This window comes from Hemitrygon akajei, chromosome 9, assembly GCF_048418815.1.
Source record: "Hemitrygon akajei chromosome 9, sHemAka1.3, whole genome shotgun sequence".
NCBI lineage: Eukaryota > Metazoa > Chordata > Chondrichthyes > Myliobatiformes > Dasyatidae > Hemitrygon > Hemitrygon akajei.
In genome coordinates this window covers 141,589,564-141,605,162 of record NC_133132.1, presented here as the reverse complement: position 1 = coordinate 141,605,162, position 15,599 = coordinate 141,589,564, and the positions used below count along the sequence as shown (strand labels likewise).

The 15,599-nt window shown below is 38.6% G+C and overlaps 1 protein-coding gene across 2 annotated transcripts in view; it reads right to left on the bottom strand.

The window, feature by feature from the left end:
* ift172 (intraflagellar transport 172) overlaps positions 1-15,599 on the bottom strand; it is a 184,771-nt gene that overhangs the window by 100,483 nt on the left and 68,689 nt on the right. For both annotated transcript variants that reach the window (XM_073057150.1, XM_073057151.1), the window contains exons 15-19: positions 14,624-14,736; positions 13,958-14,125; positions 12,344-12,480; positions 9,726-9,833; positions 5,252-5,336 (exon numbers count right to left, since the gene is read on the bottom strand). In XM_073057150.1, coding sequence (XP_072913251.1) covers positions 5,252-5,336; positions 9,726-9,833; positions 12,344-12,480; positions 13,958-14,125; positions 14,624-14,736 — 611 coding nt within the window. The remainder of the gene's footprint in view (positions 1-5,251; positions 5,337-9,725; positions 9,834-12,343; positions 12,481-13,957; positions 14,126-14,623; positions 14,737-15,599) is intronic.

The window sequence follows — 15,599 nt, the reverse complement described above, 5'->3', positions numbered from 1 at the left end:
CAAAGACAGGTACAATTTTTTTAAAATTACAATAAACAAAATGAACAATGGTGTAAGTAACACTTGTGGTAAGCCAGAGAACTGGGAAGTTTTCAAAACCAGCAGAGGATAAATTTAAAAAGAGTGAGAGGCTTCAGTAAATTAACAAATAACATGAATCCAAAGAAGGTAAATGTAGTTCCTTAGGGCATGAGTCTGACAAATAGATAATAAGGAACAGAGAAACGACAAAATTCTAAATTAATTTTGGTTGGTCTTCATGGTAGAATATATTAAAATATCAAAATAATAAAAAAAATATAAGTACCTATAGGGAGGATCTACAAAATATCTGGTATAAAGGGATCTCAAAGTCCTAGACATGAAACACAACAAGTTAATATGCAGGTACAACATGCAATTAGGAATGCTCGTGGAATATTAACCTTTATGAAGTTTTGACACAGTTTTACAGAGTGGTAATGAAACTGCAAAATGAGTTTCAAGTGAAGATTTACTTGCTGATTCCTGATATTAAGGTTTTATCAAATGAGAATCAGTGGAACAGGTTGGGGTATAGAAGACTGAGAGGTCATAAGATTCCCATAAGAAACCCATAAGGTTGTGAAGAGTCTGAATGGGGCAGATGCTAAGAAAATACTTCCTTTATTTGCAGCATCAAGAACTAGAGGGGCGGTTTCAGAAGAAGTGATTTTCCATTTAGAAAGAGACAAGAAGACATTCTTCTCTGAGCAGGGTGGTGGAGCTTTGGAATATTTTTTTACTCCAGATGGCAGTGGGGGTGGAGCCACTGAATATATTCAATGGCAGACATTAAAACCACAAGGAAGTCAAGAGGTATGGGGAGAGAGAGCAGGAACATGGTTTTACTTCAGCAGAACGGAGCAATGGCTGGCTGACCCTCTTCTGTTATAGTCTCTGCCACATTAGAAACATAGAAAACATACAGCACAATACAGGCCCTTTGGCCCACAAAGCTGTGCCGAACATGTCCCTACCGTAGAACTACCTAGGCTTGACCCATAGCCCTCTATTTTTCTAAGCTCCATGTAGCCATCCAGGAGTCTTTTAAAAGACCCTATCGTTTCCGCCTCCACGGCCATCGCCAGCAGCCCATTCCACGCACTCACCACTCTCTGCATAAAAAACTTACCCCTGACATCTCCTCTGTACTTACTTCCAAGCACCTTAAAACTATGCCCTCTTGTGCTAGCCATTTCAGCCCTGGGGGAAAAGCCTCTGACTATCCACATGATCAATGCCTCTCATTATCTTGTACACCTCTATCAGGTCACCTCTCATCCTCTGTCGCTCCAAGGGGAAAAGGCCGAGTTCACTCAACCTATTCTCATGAGGCATGCTCCCCATTCCAGGCAACATCCTTGTAAATCTCTTCTGCACCCTTCCTATGGTCTCCACATCCTTCCTGTAGTGAGATGACCAGAATTGAGCACATTCTTCTGCTCTTGCCACAGATGTCGCTCTGACTGAGCTTTTCCAACATTTTCTGACGTTCTTCTTTTTTAATCATTTTCAACTTTTTAAGCTTGTATCGCCAAAACAGAATGACCAAAGATAATTTAATCAGCACAGCACTTTATGTAGGTTACGTAAACTCAATGTCCACCAGGCAAGTGTATTTTCTTCATTCCCTGGTTGACATTAGTTTCTCCATTGACATGCAATATCTAACTGATAACACTGATAATGTACAGTCAATACTTGAGACACGCTATAATCCATATATTAAAAAAATCCTACTCAACTATTTTCTGTTAAATGATATTTCAGATAAAGACATAAAAGTTCCAACTATATGGTCCAACCGTATAGGCATCACAGCATCAATGCAAGAAATTACAGAGATTTGTGAACATTGCTCAGTCCATCACAGAAACCAGCCTCTCCTCCATGGACTCTATTTGCACCTCTCAATGCCTCAGTAAAGCACCCAACATAATCAAAGACACACCGCAATCTACTCTGGACATTCTCTCTGTTCTCATCACCCATCAGGAAGAAGATATAAAAGCCTGAAAGCATGGATTACCAGGCTCAAGGACAGCTTCTATAACCCCTCCCTATTATAAGACTGTTAAATGGCTCTCTAGCATGGCAAGGTGGACTATTGACCTCATAATCTATCTTGTAATGACCTTTCATCTTATTGTCTATCTGCACTGCACTTTCTCTGTAGCTGTTACACTTTATTCTGCATTCTTTTATTGTTTTACTTTACACTACCTCAATGTACTGTGAAATGAATTGGTATGAACAGCATGCAAGATAAGCTTCTCACTTTATGCCAATATATGTATGATAATGATGATAATAACAATAAATATAATGAGGCAATAAAGCATTGACAAGCCAGTGACAGTCAGTACTACAAGTGGAAAAATGAATCAGAATAAGGTTTATTATCACTGACATACTGTATGTCATGAAATTTGTTGTTTTCTGGCAGTAGTACAGTGCTATACATACAGTGTATACAGTGGATTCTTGTTAATTGGGACATCGGTTAATCGGGGCAGCCACTTATTTGGGACAACACTTAAAAAAGAAAACTTAATATGGAAAGTAGCCGGGATTCCCTTTGTTTATTTGGGACACTATGCCGCTTAATTGGGACAGGAAATTAAATGGCACAGAATCAGATGCATGCACTTGTGCTTTCAGTGCTTTTGACACCGTGCTTACAGTGAACAGTTTTTAAATAGCATTAGTTGCATGTGTTTGTGTTCAAAAAGCAGTGATTGGTATCACTGATAGTTGGCAAGAAATAAGCAGTAAGACAATTCAGAACTCTTTTGCTCACTGCAGTTTCAAGCATTCAGGCTTGGAGATGCCAAAAACTGCCAGGAGTGAAAAAGAAACAATTTAACAACTTCAACAAGTTAGGCATTATGAAGAATCTGAAGTTATCAAAAATCTCCTTGAAGATTACAATGAAATGAAGATTTCGAGGATGCAGTCGGCCATAGAATTGTATGAAGGCAGTCCATTATCTGCACTAGGTTTTGTTCGCTTAAGTCAATCAACAGAACGCTGGATGAATTCCTCTGTCAATAACTATTAGGAACTAATGCAGTTTTACAGTACTACAGTAGTATTGGTAATGTTCAAATTTATTCTATATTTTACTTAAATACACAATTTCTTACTCAGTTAAACAGTAGTTTGTCTTTTTTTCCCTCCATTTTCATGAAACTTCGGCTTATTGGGGTAGCCACTTAATTGGGCCAAAATGTGCCCCAATTACCTGGAATCCGTAAATCTTAATAGAAGTTATTCCTACAACGTTCTGTATGAGTCTTCATGTGCTTCTACCTCCTCCTTGATTATAATAATGAGAAAAAGGCATGTCTTGGAAGGTGTAGGTCCTTAATGACAGATGACGCCATTTTGAGACATCACCTTTGAAGATGTCCTCGACACTGGGGAGGCTGGTATCCATGATGGAGCTGGCTGAGTTTACAACCCTCTGCAGCTTTTCTGCAATTCTCTGCTTTGACCACATGAAGCCAACAGTCTGTACTGCTGTATCTGAAATGGCAGGGCATAGCCATGTTTCCGTGAAGCAAAGTACACAGCAGCCCCTGATGTCTCTCTGGTAACGCAATCTTACTCTGAGGTCTTCAGTTTTATTTTCCAGAGACTACATTCACCAGTGGGATAATCTAGAGTGGGGATCTCAGGCCTTGGAGTTTCAATCGTACCGGTCGAATAACGCAGCTTCCACACTTCCTTTTTCTTATAGGGAAACTACACTCGCGACCTGAGCCTGAAGTCCATGATACATTGATTTTGAGTATCGATAGATTTTTTTTAAACACCTTAAGACGATGCTGCTTACTGAAGAACCTATGACTGTGACTCTGGATTTCAGCTGTAGCAGTCCCAAATGGGAATATTTGATGAGTCCCATTGGACCTGCACTTATCGGTGATATGAGTGTAGAGAGAGTAGAAGTACACATTCTTGAGATATGCATGTGTTGATTGCCAGAAAGGAGAAGATGTTAATACTGATCCATACCGATTGTGGCCTCCAGATAAGGACATCAAGGAAGCAGTTGAAGAGAAAGGTTCAGAGACCCAGGTTTAGAAGCTTGGAAGGTAATACAGAGAGGATGATAGTATTAAATATCGAGTGCTCATCGACAAACAGCAGCATGGCACATGTTTTTGCTGTTGTCTAAGTGCTCCGAAGGAGAGCAGACAGCCAATAAGATTTGGTTCACTGTCGACCTGATTGTGGCAGTAAGTGAATTGAAGTAGATCCAGGTCCTTGCTCAGGCAAGAGTTAATTCTAGCCAGAACCAACCTCTCAAAGAAATTCATAATGATAGATGTGAATGCTATCATTTGATATTTGTTGAGGTAACTGACCTTACGCTTCTTTGTTTTTCTTGCTTTTCATGCCGTTGATGCTGGAATAAATCTATAAACTACAATGAATAAAGTCTGCCATCTACTGGTTTAAGTATAAAATTCATTCAATTCCACATTATACTGTGTGATAGATACGAAGAGGGAATTGGGCCACATGTTCATGCTCTGCAGAGCTCATCTGTACCTCAACGATATTTACCACCAAAATTCTATATTCTTTGATATCAATACTTGGCAGAAATATGTCAATCTTAATCTTGAAAATTTCAGAGTCCACAGGCTATTTTGGGATAATTCCTGTTTTTTCTACCTTAGCATAAAATGATCTTCCTGATTCTCTTAAAAATGGTCTGGCTTCATCAATAACATTATGCCTTCATACCATAACTTAGCTGCCATTGCACAAAAAGGTCCAGACCCAGAAAACATCAATAAAACTATCTACAAACTGTAACTCATATATTTATTCATACTCCACATCTTTCTCTTCCTAGATAATAACATAAATTTGGGCCAATTCTAGAGTGTGACCCCTCACACTGCCCTGTGGTCATTATTTATGTCAATATATTTTGGCAGAGGGGCGGAAAGCACTTTTCTGTATAACATTAGACATATGGCCAGAGGACATAAGTGAAATTAGTCTTGCAAATTTCACCTTGTCCCGAATCAACTTCAATTTGTCAAAAGATAACAAATTTAACATTTCCCAAAAGAGAAGTTATCGCACAACACTGTTTTATTACCTATTTGCAACTCAAATTAATGAAATATTTTAATGTTTTTAGTGTATAAAATTATAAGATATATTTAAGTTTTTCAACTGGCAATTAGTTTATCTTGTTATTACTTACATGTTCTTTTGCTGCTTGGTCTGCAATCCGGTTAGTCTCACAGAGAAACTGAGCTTTAGCTACGTCCCCCAGGGCAGCAAAACATCTTTTTAAAAACAAAAGGAACATGCATTAAGTCTGTTAAATGCAGATTCAATCCCCAATATGTTTTTGTTTGCTTTGATATATTTGAGCCAGTTCTAGAACTTCAGGTTATTTTGATTCTTCTACATTAAATTGTTCTGGATAATAATAATTCAAAATGAACTACAATGAACACAGCTCTGAGACCTGACAATACTGTGCTGAAGTTATGCTCAGCAAAATTAAGATCTTACTACACGATAAGCTGGTCCACTGAATCTATGACATCAGCACTGACCTGACAAAGTAAAAACTGGCTTATTAAAATTAAAAATTAAAAACAAGAGAAAATCAGCAGATGCTGGAAATCCAAGCAACACGCACAAAATGCTGGAGGAACTCAGCAGGCCAGACTGCATCTATGGAAAAGACTACAGTCAACAGTTTGGGCCACAACCCTTCAGCACTACTGGAGAAAAAAAGATGAGGAGTCAGAGTTAGAAGGTGAGGGTGGGAAGGAAGAAACACAAGATGATAGATGAAATTGGGAGGAGGAGGGGTGAAATAAAGAGCTAGGGAGTCGATCGGTGCAAGAAATACAGGGCTGAAAAAGGGGGAATCTGATAAGATTGGACAGAAGGCTATGGAAGAAAAGAAAAAGGGGGCATAGCATCAGAGGGAGGTGATGGGCAGGTAAGGAGATAAGGTGAGGGAAGGAAAAAGGAATGGAGAATAGTGAAGGAGTGGGGCGGAGGAAGGTATTACTGGAAGCTTATGAAATCGATGTCCATGCCATCAGGCTGGAGGCTACCCAGATAGAATATAAGATGTTGCTCCTCCAACCTGAGTGTGGCCTCATTGTCAAAGTAGAGAAAGCCGTGAACTGTCATGTCGGAATAGGAACAGAAAGTGGAATTAAAATGGATGGCCACTGGGAGATCCCGCTTTTCCTGGTGGATAGAACATAGGTGCTCAGCGAAGCCGTGTCCCAAACTACATCAGTCTCACCGATATACAGTAGGTGACTCCAACAGACACACAGATGAAGTGTCACCTCACCTGGAAGGACTGTTTGTGGTCCTGAATGCTACTGTTGTGATGAAATTTAAAGTGGATATAATCAACCTGTTTTTATCTATCAAGTTCTTTATAATCATCCAAGTATCGGGAAGAATATTCAGGAGGACTATTAAATTAATTTTTATGAACAAATAACCACATCTATTGATAACCATATCTATTACTGGCACTCTTTTTGGATTTCTCTACAACCATTCAATCTCAATTTTCAGAATATTCTGATTAGGACCGAAACAAATGGTAAAAGGTGAAATGACACACAGTGAGATTAAATGCTCTCAACATAAATGCATCTTTTGACAGAGCTGGTACCAATGGATAAAATCCTCCACTAGCCAGAACAATCCTAACATGAAGCAAGAATGCAGTTGTGGTTGCTGAAGCCTAATGGTCAAAGTAGCTGAGAGATGCTCCTGGCAAAATGCATTGATCAATTATTTTTAGCCATTTTATTAATGATCCTTTCCTTTCCATAAAATGGAATTGCTTGGTGATTATTCTGCAATGTTCACAAATTCTCAATAATGAGACAGCCTTTGCCACACAGAGAACACCAGGCTCAACACTAATGATTCCCAAACTTCTTTTGTGTTATTATTCCCTTGGCTCCCAGTGCCCCCTCCCTTTCTGGCTATTACATTAAAACAATAAAGAATTTTAGATTTATGGTGCACGCTGAAAGAAAATAGGAACTGCCAAATTCAAAGCAGTGACAAATAATTACAAAAAATTATTCAAATCTATTTGCAGCTACCAATAAAATTTCTTTATCTAATTACAGTCAAAACAATTTTCACCAACAATTTTAGAGCATACATTAGAAGCCCAACTATTCAGGACTTTATTAATTTTTCACCTTCCAATGAGATGGATAGGCCTGTTGCAGCGACATCAGCTTCTCAACATCAGGTTGAATGTCACTCAGATGTTTCAGATCCCATGTTCAGTAATTTGCGGTCTGTTTCACTGCTCTGAAAGAAGTTGGGTGAATGCACTGAAACTGCACTCCACTAAATATGATGTTGGAAAGGCAATAAAGAACATCTTGACCTTTTTTTCCACAGCACAGGATAGTATTCGGTGATTGCTTTCTGCAACCAAAAATCTTAATATAATTTTTTTAACCTTGGCATCAGCTTATTTTGTAGTGAGATCACTTCTTCCTCCATTCTTTCTGTTAATTCCTCATTACAAATGTTCAGGAATGGTTTTATTACTCAATCTGGAATTTGGATTGAGAGAATATTCTGAAATCTCCTTGACATGCCTTTATGTAGCTCACCCAGTTGGGCACAGTATACTTGATGATCATCATCTGGCATTCTTTCTTTCTCTTCCAACTCAGAGATGCTTGGAAATTGGAAAAGGTCACAATGGCCAATGTTGCACTTAAATAGGGTTAACTTGGATAGAAATGTGAAGATGACCTATTTGACTTTGATAAATTTCACATCATTTCCTTGTAATTAAAGATTGGTTTCATTAAACTATGCAAATAATTCTTACAAATAAGCAACGTCATGCTTAATATTCTTGAGTTGGTTACTGAAAGAAGCATTCGAGTCTTCAAAGAATTTTCAAAAAGTTTCAGAAAGTGTAAAAAGCATCTCAGGCAGCCTCCTTATGAGAGCCATCTGACTTCTGTGTACAACCGTTCAAACTGTTCAGTATTCTCAATACAAAGCTCTCCAAATAGCCGAGAATTGGCAGCACGGAACTTGATTTTATTTACCGCATTGATAATAATATTTATTGATTTCTACAGCCCAGCTGTTAGGTTTCTGGCAACCAAATGTTATCTGTGAATTCCTGCCCTGTCATTGATGGTGCCCCATCTGTTGCATAAGCAGGAACTTTGGTGACTGTAATGCCCTTCTCTTTGAAAATTGCTCCACAACCCAAAATACTGACTCTCCCTTCATATCTGTTTCTAGTCCTTTTGTAAATACCAACTCTTGAACCATGCTTTCATCTTTTATGAAGTGAACATTTGTTGCCTGGCAAAGTAGACTCATTAAACTGCAGAACAAATTATGTTGTCCTAAGTATGTTGCACAATGTGTCTTCAACATTCTCAAACATTTCATCTATTCATCTTTGAACAGAGTTGTTGATGAGCAGAATCGCTTTACCTCTTTGGTCTGGTGACTTATGTAAAACTATACTCAGAACCTCCCATACTGCTGACAGAATCAGTTCTTCTCCAATTGTATGGGACTTTCCAGATTTCGCAATGAGCAACAAAATGGCAGAAGGTCCTGATGGAGTACCTGGTAAGGATCTGAAAGGGCTGTCAGAGGTTACAGTGGGATATTGATAGGATACAAAGCTGGGCTGAGAAGTGGGAGATGGAGTTCAACCCAAATAAGTGTGAGGTGGTTCACTTTGGTAAGTCAAATATGATGGCAGAATATAGTATTAATGGTAAGACTCTTGGAAGTGTTGAGGATCAGAGGGATCTTGGGGTAGTCCATAGGACGCTCAAAGCAGCTGCGCAGGTTGACTCTGTGGTTAAGAAGGCATATAGTGCATTGGCCTTCATCAATCGTGGGATTGAGTTCAGGAGCTGAGAGGTAATGCTGCAGCTATATAGGGCCCTGATCAGACCCCACTTGGGGTACTGTGCTCAGTTCTGGTCACCTCACCACAGGAAGGATGTGGAAACCATAGAAAGGGTGCAGAGGAGATTTACAAGGATGTTGCTTGGATTGGGGATCATGCCTTATGAGAACAGATTGAGTGAACTCGCCCTTTTCTCCTTGGAGCAACAGAGGATGAGAAGTGACCTGATAGAGGTGTATAAGATGATGAGAGGCACTGATCGTGAGGATAGTTAGAGGCTTTTTCCCAGGGCTGAAATGGCTAGCACGAGAGGGCACAGTTTTAAGGTGCTTGGAAGCAGGTACAGAGGAGATGTCAGGGGTAAGCTTTTTACACAGAGAGTGGTTAGTGTGTGGAATGGACTGCCGGTGACGGTAGTATAGGCAGATACGATAGGGTCTTTTAAGAGACTCCTGGATAGGTACATGAAGCTTATTAAAATAGAGGGCTATCGGTAACCCTAGGTAAATTCTAAGGTAAGGACATGTTAGGCACAGTTTTGTGGGCCAAAAAGGGCCTGTATTATGCTGTAGGTTTTCTATGTTTTTAGGTTTCTGATATCTTGGCATGATATAGTAGTAAAGGAAACAAATTCTTGGGAAGCAAAGACAAAGGTATGACCATGTAATTCTTGCTAACAGCGATGAATCATATCTCCTGGTGTATTTCATTATATATCTCAGAAAATTAAATTCCTCTATGGTTCCCTAATTAAAACACCAGCTATTACCTCTCTGCAATATGTAATTGCTGTGCTTCTAAAGAAAGTTTGCTTAATGTTTTCCACATGGCTTCAGTCTCTGATGACATCTCCAACGTTTCCAGAAAAGCAGTAGCCCTGGAAGAAAAATTAATACTTAAAACTCATCATGCTAATTTTCCCAATGACACTTTACCCTTAATTTTTACTCAAGCAGATTATCAATAGTCTGATAGTCTTTAAAAGATATATCCTTGAGTGAGAATATCATCCCTTTATGAGTTCTAGAGTGAAAATGATGTCAAAAACCGAAAACCCACTTATTTCAGATTGAAAGGAAAAAAGGAATATTAGAATATGGAATTCTGCCCTTTTGTACATGGAGTAGTAATGATTGTTCTTTTCCCAAATTACTTACATCATTCTGCTTATAGGGATATGCAATTTATTGTACAAACATCCTCATCCATTTACTATAGCCTAATACCAGGCAAAAATAGATTGTAAACTCAATAACAAAACGTTTGTAGCATTCATAACTGTTATGACCCCAGCCCCCTCCTTTCTGAGAATCGCAAGAGAGAGAGGGAGAAGCCTTACGGTTTGGAATGTGGGCTGGCCTCTCAGCCAGACAAAAGCCATGGACATAGCCATTGTCTTGGGAGACACCTTTGTGGAATAAGGGACTGGACTACGTGCAAACCCTCAGGGCAACGTGGGCTGGGTGATGGGGGAAAGATTGCCTCACCCCCACCCTGATTGACATCTACAACCCTGCCAGTCCAGATAAAAGGTGGGCTGCCGAGGCGGGGCCTCAGACGCACCAAGGAGACACACGAAGAAGACACGATAGCGCTTCCCATCGGAGCGGGAAGCCATTTTGAAGGAAGCCACGTGCGTTAGATTCCGGATCGGGAGTCTGTGGCTGAAACCAAAGGAAAACCGTTTTAACTAGCAACAGGGACTTGCTTCGCAAAGACGACAGGCAAGTGTTCCTTCTTTCTCACCACTCTCTCTCTCCAACAAGTGAAATGCTAGCGGTTCCCAAAACGGGAAAGCCTGCAGATTTTGAGTGACTCTTATATTCCATTGGACTCAGTATTATCCCCTAGACAACAATAGAGCTTTTTTCTGATTGATTATTACTATACCTGTGCTTTAGATTGAGTTTTGACGACGTATATGATCTGAATGTTTTGTATTAACCATACGTTTGTGCCCCTTTATAAATAAAAAACGTTTGAAAATAGCACCCATCAGACTTCAGCGGACCTCTCTATCTTTGCTGGTAAGTCACCCGGTTACTGGGAACGTAACATTGCTCATATGCAAAATTCCCAAGCCTTTCGTAAAGGCTTACTACCAAAGCCAATTTACACTAAGAATCCCTGCCCCTTATAGCTTCTGCTATTCACTGTTTTGATCTGTATTGTTCAACTGATTGATTACTTTTATTTTCATCCAAGTCTATAAATACCACTGTTGATGTAACCAACATCCCTTTCTTTATCTCTTCTGTTACTTTGTGTCCTCTGTCAAAGTCCATGATAATAGCTGCATGATCTACATATTATAAAGATTCAATCTCAGCTCTGGAAATTTCCTGGTTCATGTTAAATCATCGTTCTTTCACTGGTCTAAGCCTCCAATCACTGGTCTTTTCTTAACCTGCACAGTTGGGATTTCTTAATATTGCATTTGCTGGCAGTGTTCTTGCCAACAATGGCAGAAATGATTGATTAATTCTTCTGTCAACCAATTGCAAGAAACCAATATAGATTTTATACACAGATTATATGTAACTATCCTTCATTGACTTAATTTTTCTGAAGAAAGCATCTTTTTTTATTGTAAGAGGTTACTAATTTACCTCATCTGCTGTGAAAATAACCAGTTGACAATTAGAAGACTCTTTGTAGTGAGACATATCCCACTCCAATTCCAACTCAGCGGTTGGCAGAGTGTTGGCATTGGGTACTTTGTAGTAAAAAGCTAAAGCTGAAAGTCTGCATTGCACATTAGTGTGCAAAAGATTAAGCACATCAGAAAAAGTGAAAGGAGCTTGCATCTCAAATCACACTGTTTGAGGAAATCATGGCTCTAGATGAGCGAGTAAGATTCATCACAAAGTTAAAACCTCAGGCGATCCCTTCATGGATTCCCTGTATTAGTTCATCACAAATTCAAAATCATAATGTGGTATATTTAAGAGCAATAAAACTGAACAATAGGAAGATGTGGCCATATTTTGGGCATACTTGAGTTATGCTCATTGGTTATTTTGTAAGGATTAAATAAAGGAATTCAGTCCAAAAATCCTTTAAAATTATTTGATACTTTTCATGCTTTCAAAAGCACGTCTATGATACATAGCGTGCATAATTAATCATTTCTGCTGTTCAATCTAAATTATTTTGTGCTGCAGCTCAATGTATTAAAGTATTACTATTAAAACTCATTAATACAAAGTAAACTATTTGAATTCAAATATTTTTCTTTAGCTAAGATTACATCTGAATCATTTCCTTATAGCTGCAGTATATTGTTTAATGTAATAGCAATTCATTTCAATCTGAATCTAATCCAAGAGGCAACAAATATAGAAAGCCTTTATCCAATATACTAAAACGTTAACATTCTGCACTAACCTACTGTAATCTCCATCATCAACTGCTGTGCCAAATTCAATCAATCCTTCATCCAGAGTATAAGAGATAGTATTCACTCCCTCAGTGACAATGACTTCTGTTTTACCATTACTCCGCTCCAGATCTACAATATCACCCTGTAGACAAAAAAAAATTAACAATAAATGAAAGCAGTGTCAATGCTTAGTAGAAGGTAGCAGTGTGCATTTAGGTACGGGAGACAGAACTGTTAAAAAAAATTGTAAGGGATTTACTTGACCTGGATCCAGTCTAGTTATTCTGGGAATGACCAACAATTTATATGGGGACATTATCGCATTTCCCCCAATACACATATCATATTGATGCAAAATGTTGCAACATGTGGAAATGCCAGAATGAATTTACAATGGAAAGCAAAATGACCAGAAAATGGTTGTTAATATTGTTCTCTTTGGAAAAAGATAAAGATCAATTTTCAATTGCATGATAACTGAAAAAGAATGCTATACAACTGTATTTCTAGGCACGTAGAAACTATGGAGGCATTTTATATATTCGGCCATGATGAGAAAAATGTCAGTAATTAGAAAAGAAAGAAAAATTGGGTTAAATATGTAACAGAACATGGAAACATGGGACCTTTGGTTCTAAACTGATCTATCCATAAGAAAGATCTTCTCTGAATCCAGTCTCTCGAGCCTGTCAGAATTTTGTGTTTAAATGACATCTCTCTTCCCTCTTTTGATCTCGAGTAATGATAGGCCAGCCAATCTCCCCATACAACAGTCCCTCCATTTTAGGAATGAAACTGGTATAAAGGAGACAGAAGAAACTACAAGACGTACAAAAAAGCTGGATGAACTCAGCAGGTCAGGCAGCATCCGTTGAAAACAGAAGAAAGAAGAAGAAACTACAGATGCTAGAATCTGGAGCAAAGATAAATTGCTAGAGGCACAAGCAATTATTTTTTTTACGCAATACCACACAGGGTAGGCCCTTCCAGCCATACCACCCCAGCAACCCCCAACAAACCTGATTAACCATAACCTAATCAAGGGACAATTTTTACAGAGACCAATTAACCTACCTAGTACATCTTTGGACTGTGGGAGGAAACCAGAGCACCTGGGGAAAATCCACACATTCCACAAGGAGGATGTACAGAGGCTTCTTACAGAACAGCACTGGAATTGTAGTCTGAACTCCTGAAAGCCCTGAGCTCTAATAGCAATTTGCTAACCGCTACACTACCATGGCACCCAAATACATCCAGTCATATACCCAGAGTGAAATAAAGACAAGCTAAAATTTTGACAGTGTAAAATAATCATTTTGGCAGATATTTTTCAACAAATGAATGTTGTGGAAGATAATAAGATTTCACATAAAAACAGTAAACTCGAGAAGCATTCAGCAAGTAATGTTGACTCTGCTCTCTTCTCACAGATATTACCTGATCTGCCAAGTATCTCCACCATTTGCTTATGTTTCAAATATCCAGCATCTGCAGCTTCTTGATTTTCATAACATTTCATAGTTTTGTAATGTCTACAGGTAGACAGTCCTGTAGTAAATGTTATGTTAGCATCATAAATTGCTGAGATTTGTCTTTAAGATTTAATTTTTAATTACCTTAAGTGGAAACATTGTAATTCGCTCAGGAGAATCAATATTATACCAGACACAAAGATTACCACGATTTTGGGCCACAACCACATCACTGCCAGGTACCCATTGAACATAGGTGCAATGAGTCAAGATCGTTGTCTTTGTATTGTCTTCTATATCAAACAGGTGCAGCTGTGAGGTAGAAAAGAGAAGGATTTTATATTCTCACAATTTATGTTTTTTGAAACATAAAGCAGCTGTCTCTTTGATTTTAATTTAGTTATGTGGTATGCATTCAAAGAGTGATTATTTGCCTCACTCACACTGCTATTTCTAGAATGTGCAATTTTTTTAAGCAATAGAATTCTAAGAAATGCCAGTCTTTACTTCACTACCCTCATAGATGCATCACATCAATGTCAAGACACTCCGTCACAGTCAGTCTCTCCCAACACATTAAAAAAATACCGAATTTCTTCTCTGCAACATTACAAATCCAATTTCATACAAATAATTTTCGGATAGAAGAGGCAGAGCACAGACTATCATGCAGTAGCATTGTATTCATAAAAACCAACATTTAATTCAAGTTGATTATTCAAATTCTTGCAACAGGGCCTCCTGTACAAATATAAAGCTTGCAGATATTAACTTATTTTACATTCTGCAAAACAAAATAGCAGAACTTACACCAAGTTTTTTATCTCTGAAAAGCAGCTTGTGTCCAGTTTCATTCAGCTCCAACCAGTCAATTTTTGTATCATGACTTACAGCACCCAAGTTATATCCAGATAATAGATCAACTGGGAAGAAAAGAACCAGAAAATGTGTTGGATTATTTTAAAAAGACATATTCCACCTGCCAGCACCCTATATTATTTTTGTTTTTAATTGCTTTCTTCTACGCATCTTTAATTTGCAAAAATTGTAGACCTGCAGCACCTAATTGCTGAAATATTTATTTTCCTCATTTAGTGCAAAAGCTAGGACTACAAACAATTTGAGACCAAAAGAGGGTGCTAAAGGATCACTGCAAATAAACAGACCTATACCATTTCTAGGCCTATCACTGCTAAATTCAATATCACCTCAAGAATAATGACTTAACGTTCCTGAATATCTGCAGTACACCTTCCTTCATGGCATGGAAATAGCGGCAGGGAGAGTACAGGCAACAGAAGTGGGGTGGGATAACTTGTGCAGAATGGAGTCTGTGGGTGAACTCAGTGACTGGGGAGTAGATGATGGTTAACGGGCAAGTATAGTTTACAGAAAAATTAAAGTCGACTCTCCTGCATTGGCTACCAAGGGGTAGGCTGGAATCTGCACCTTCAAATCATACTGTGCAAGTCAAGAACACTCTAAAGTCATTAATTCCAAGAATGGCCAATGATGACCGCTCCTTGACACAACATAACTTAATTTCCTGCCAAAGAGCGTGTGGGATGATGTCAACTCACATGCAATTGACGCAGAAATAACATCATTATCAATTTGGGCATGGAACTGCCTGGTTAAAGTAGGGCAGGTTAACTCAGAAATACTTGCAACTATTATCCTCTATGGCCAGGAATAATTTTCAGATGCACAATGCTGAAGAAAACATTGCTACACAACTGTTTCAAGAGCTTTTGCCTTGCATTGTATCACCCCTCCTCTTGAACTC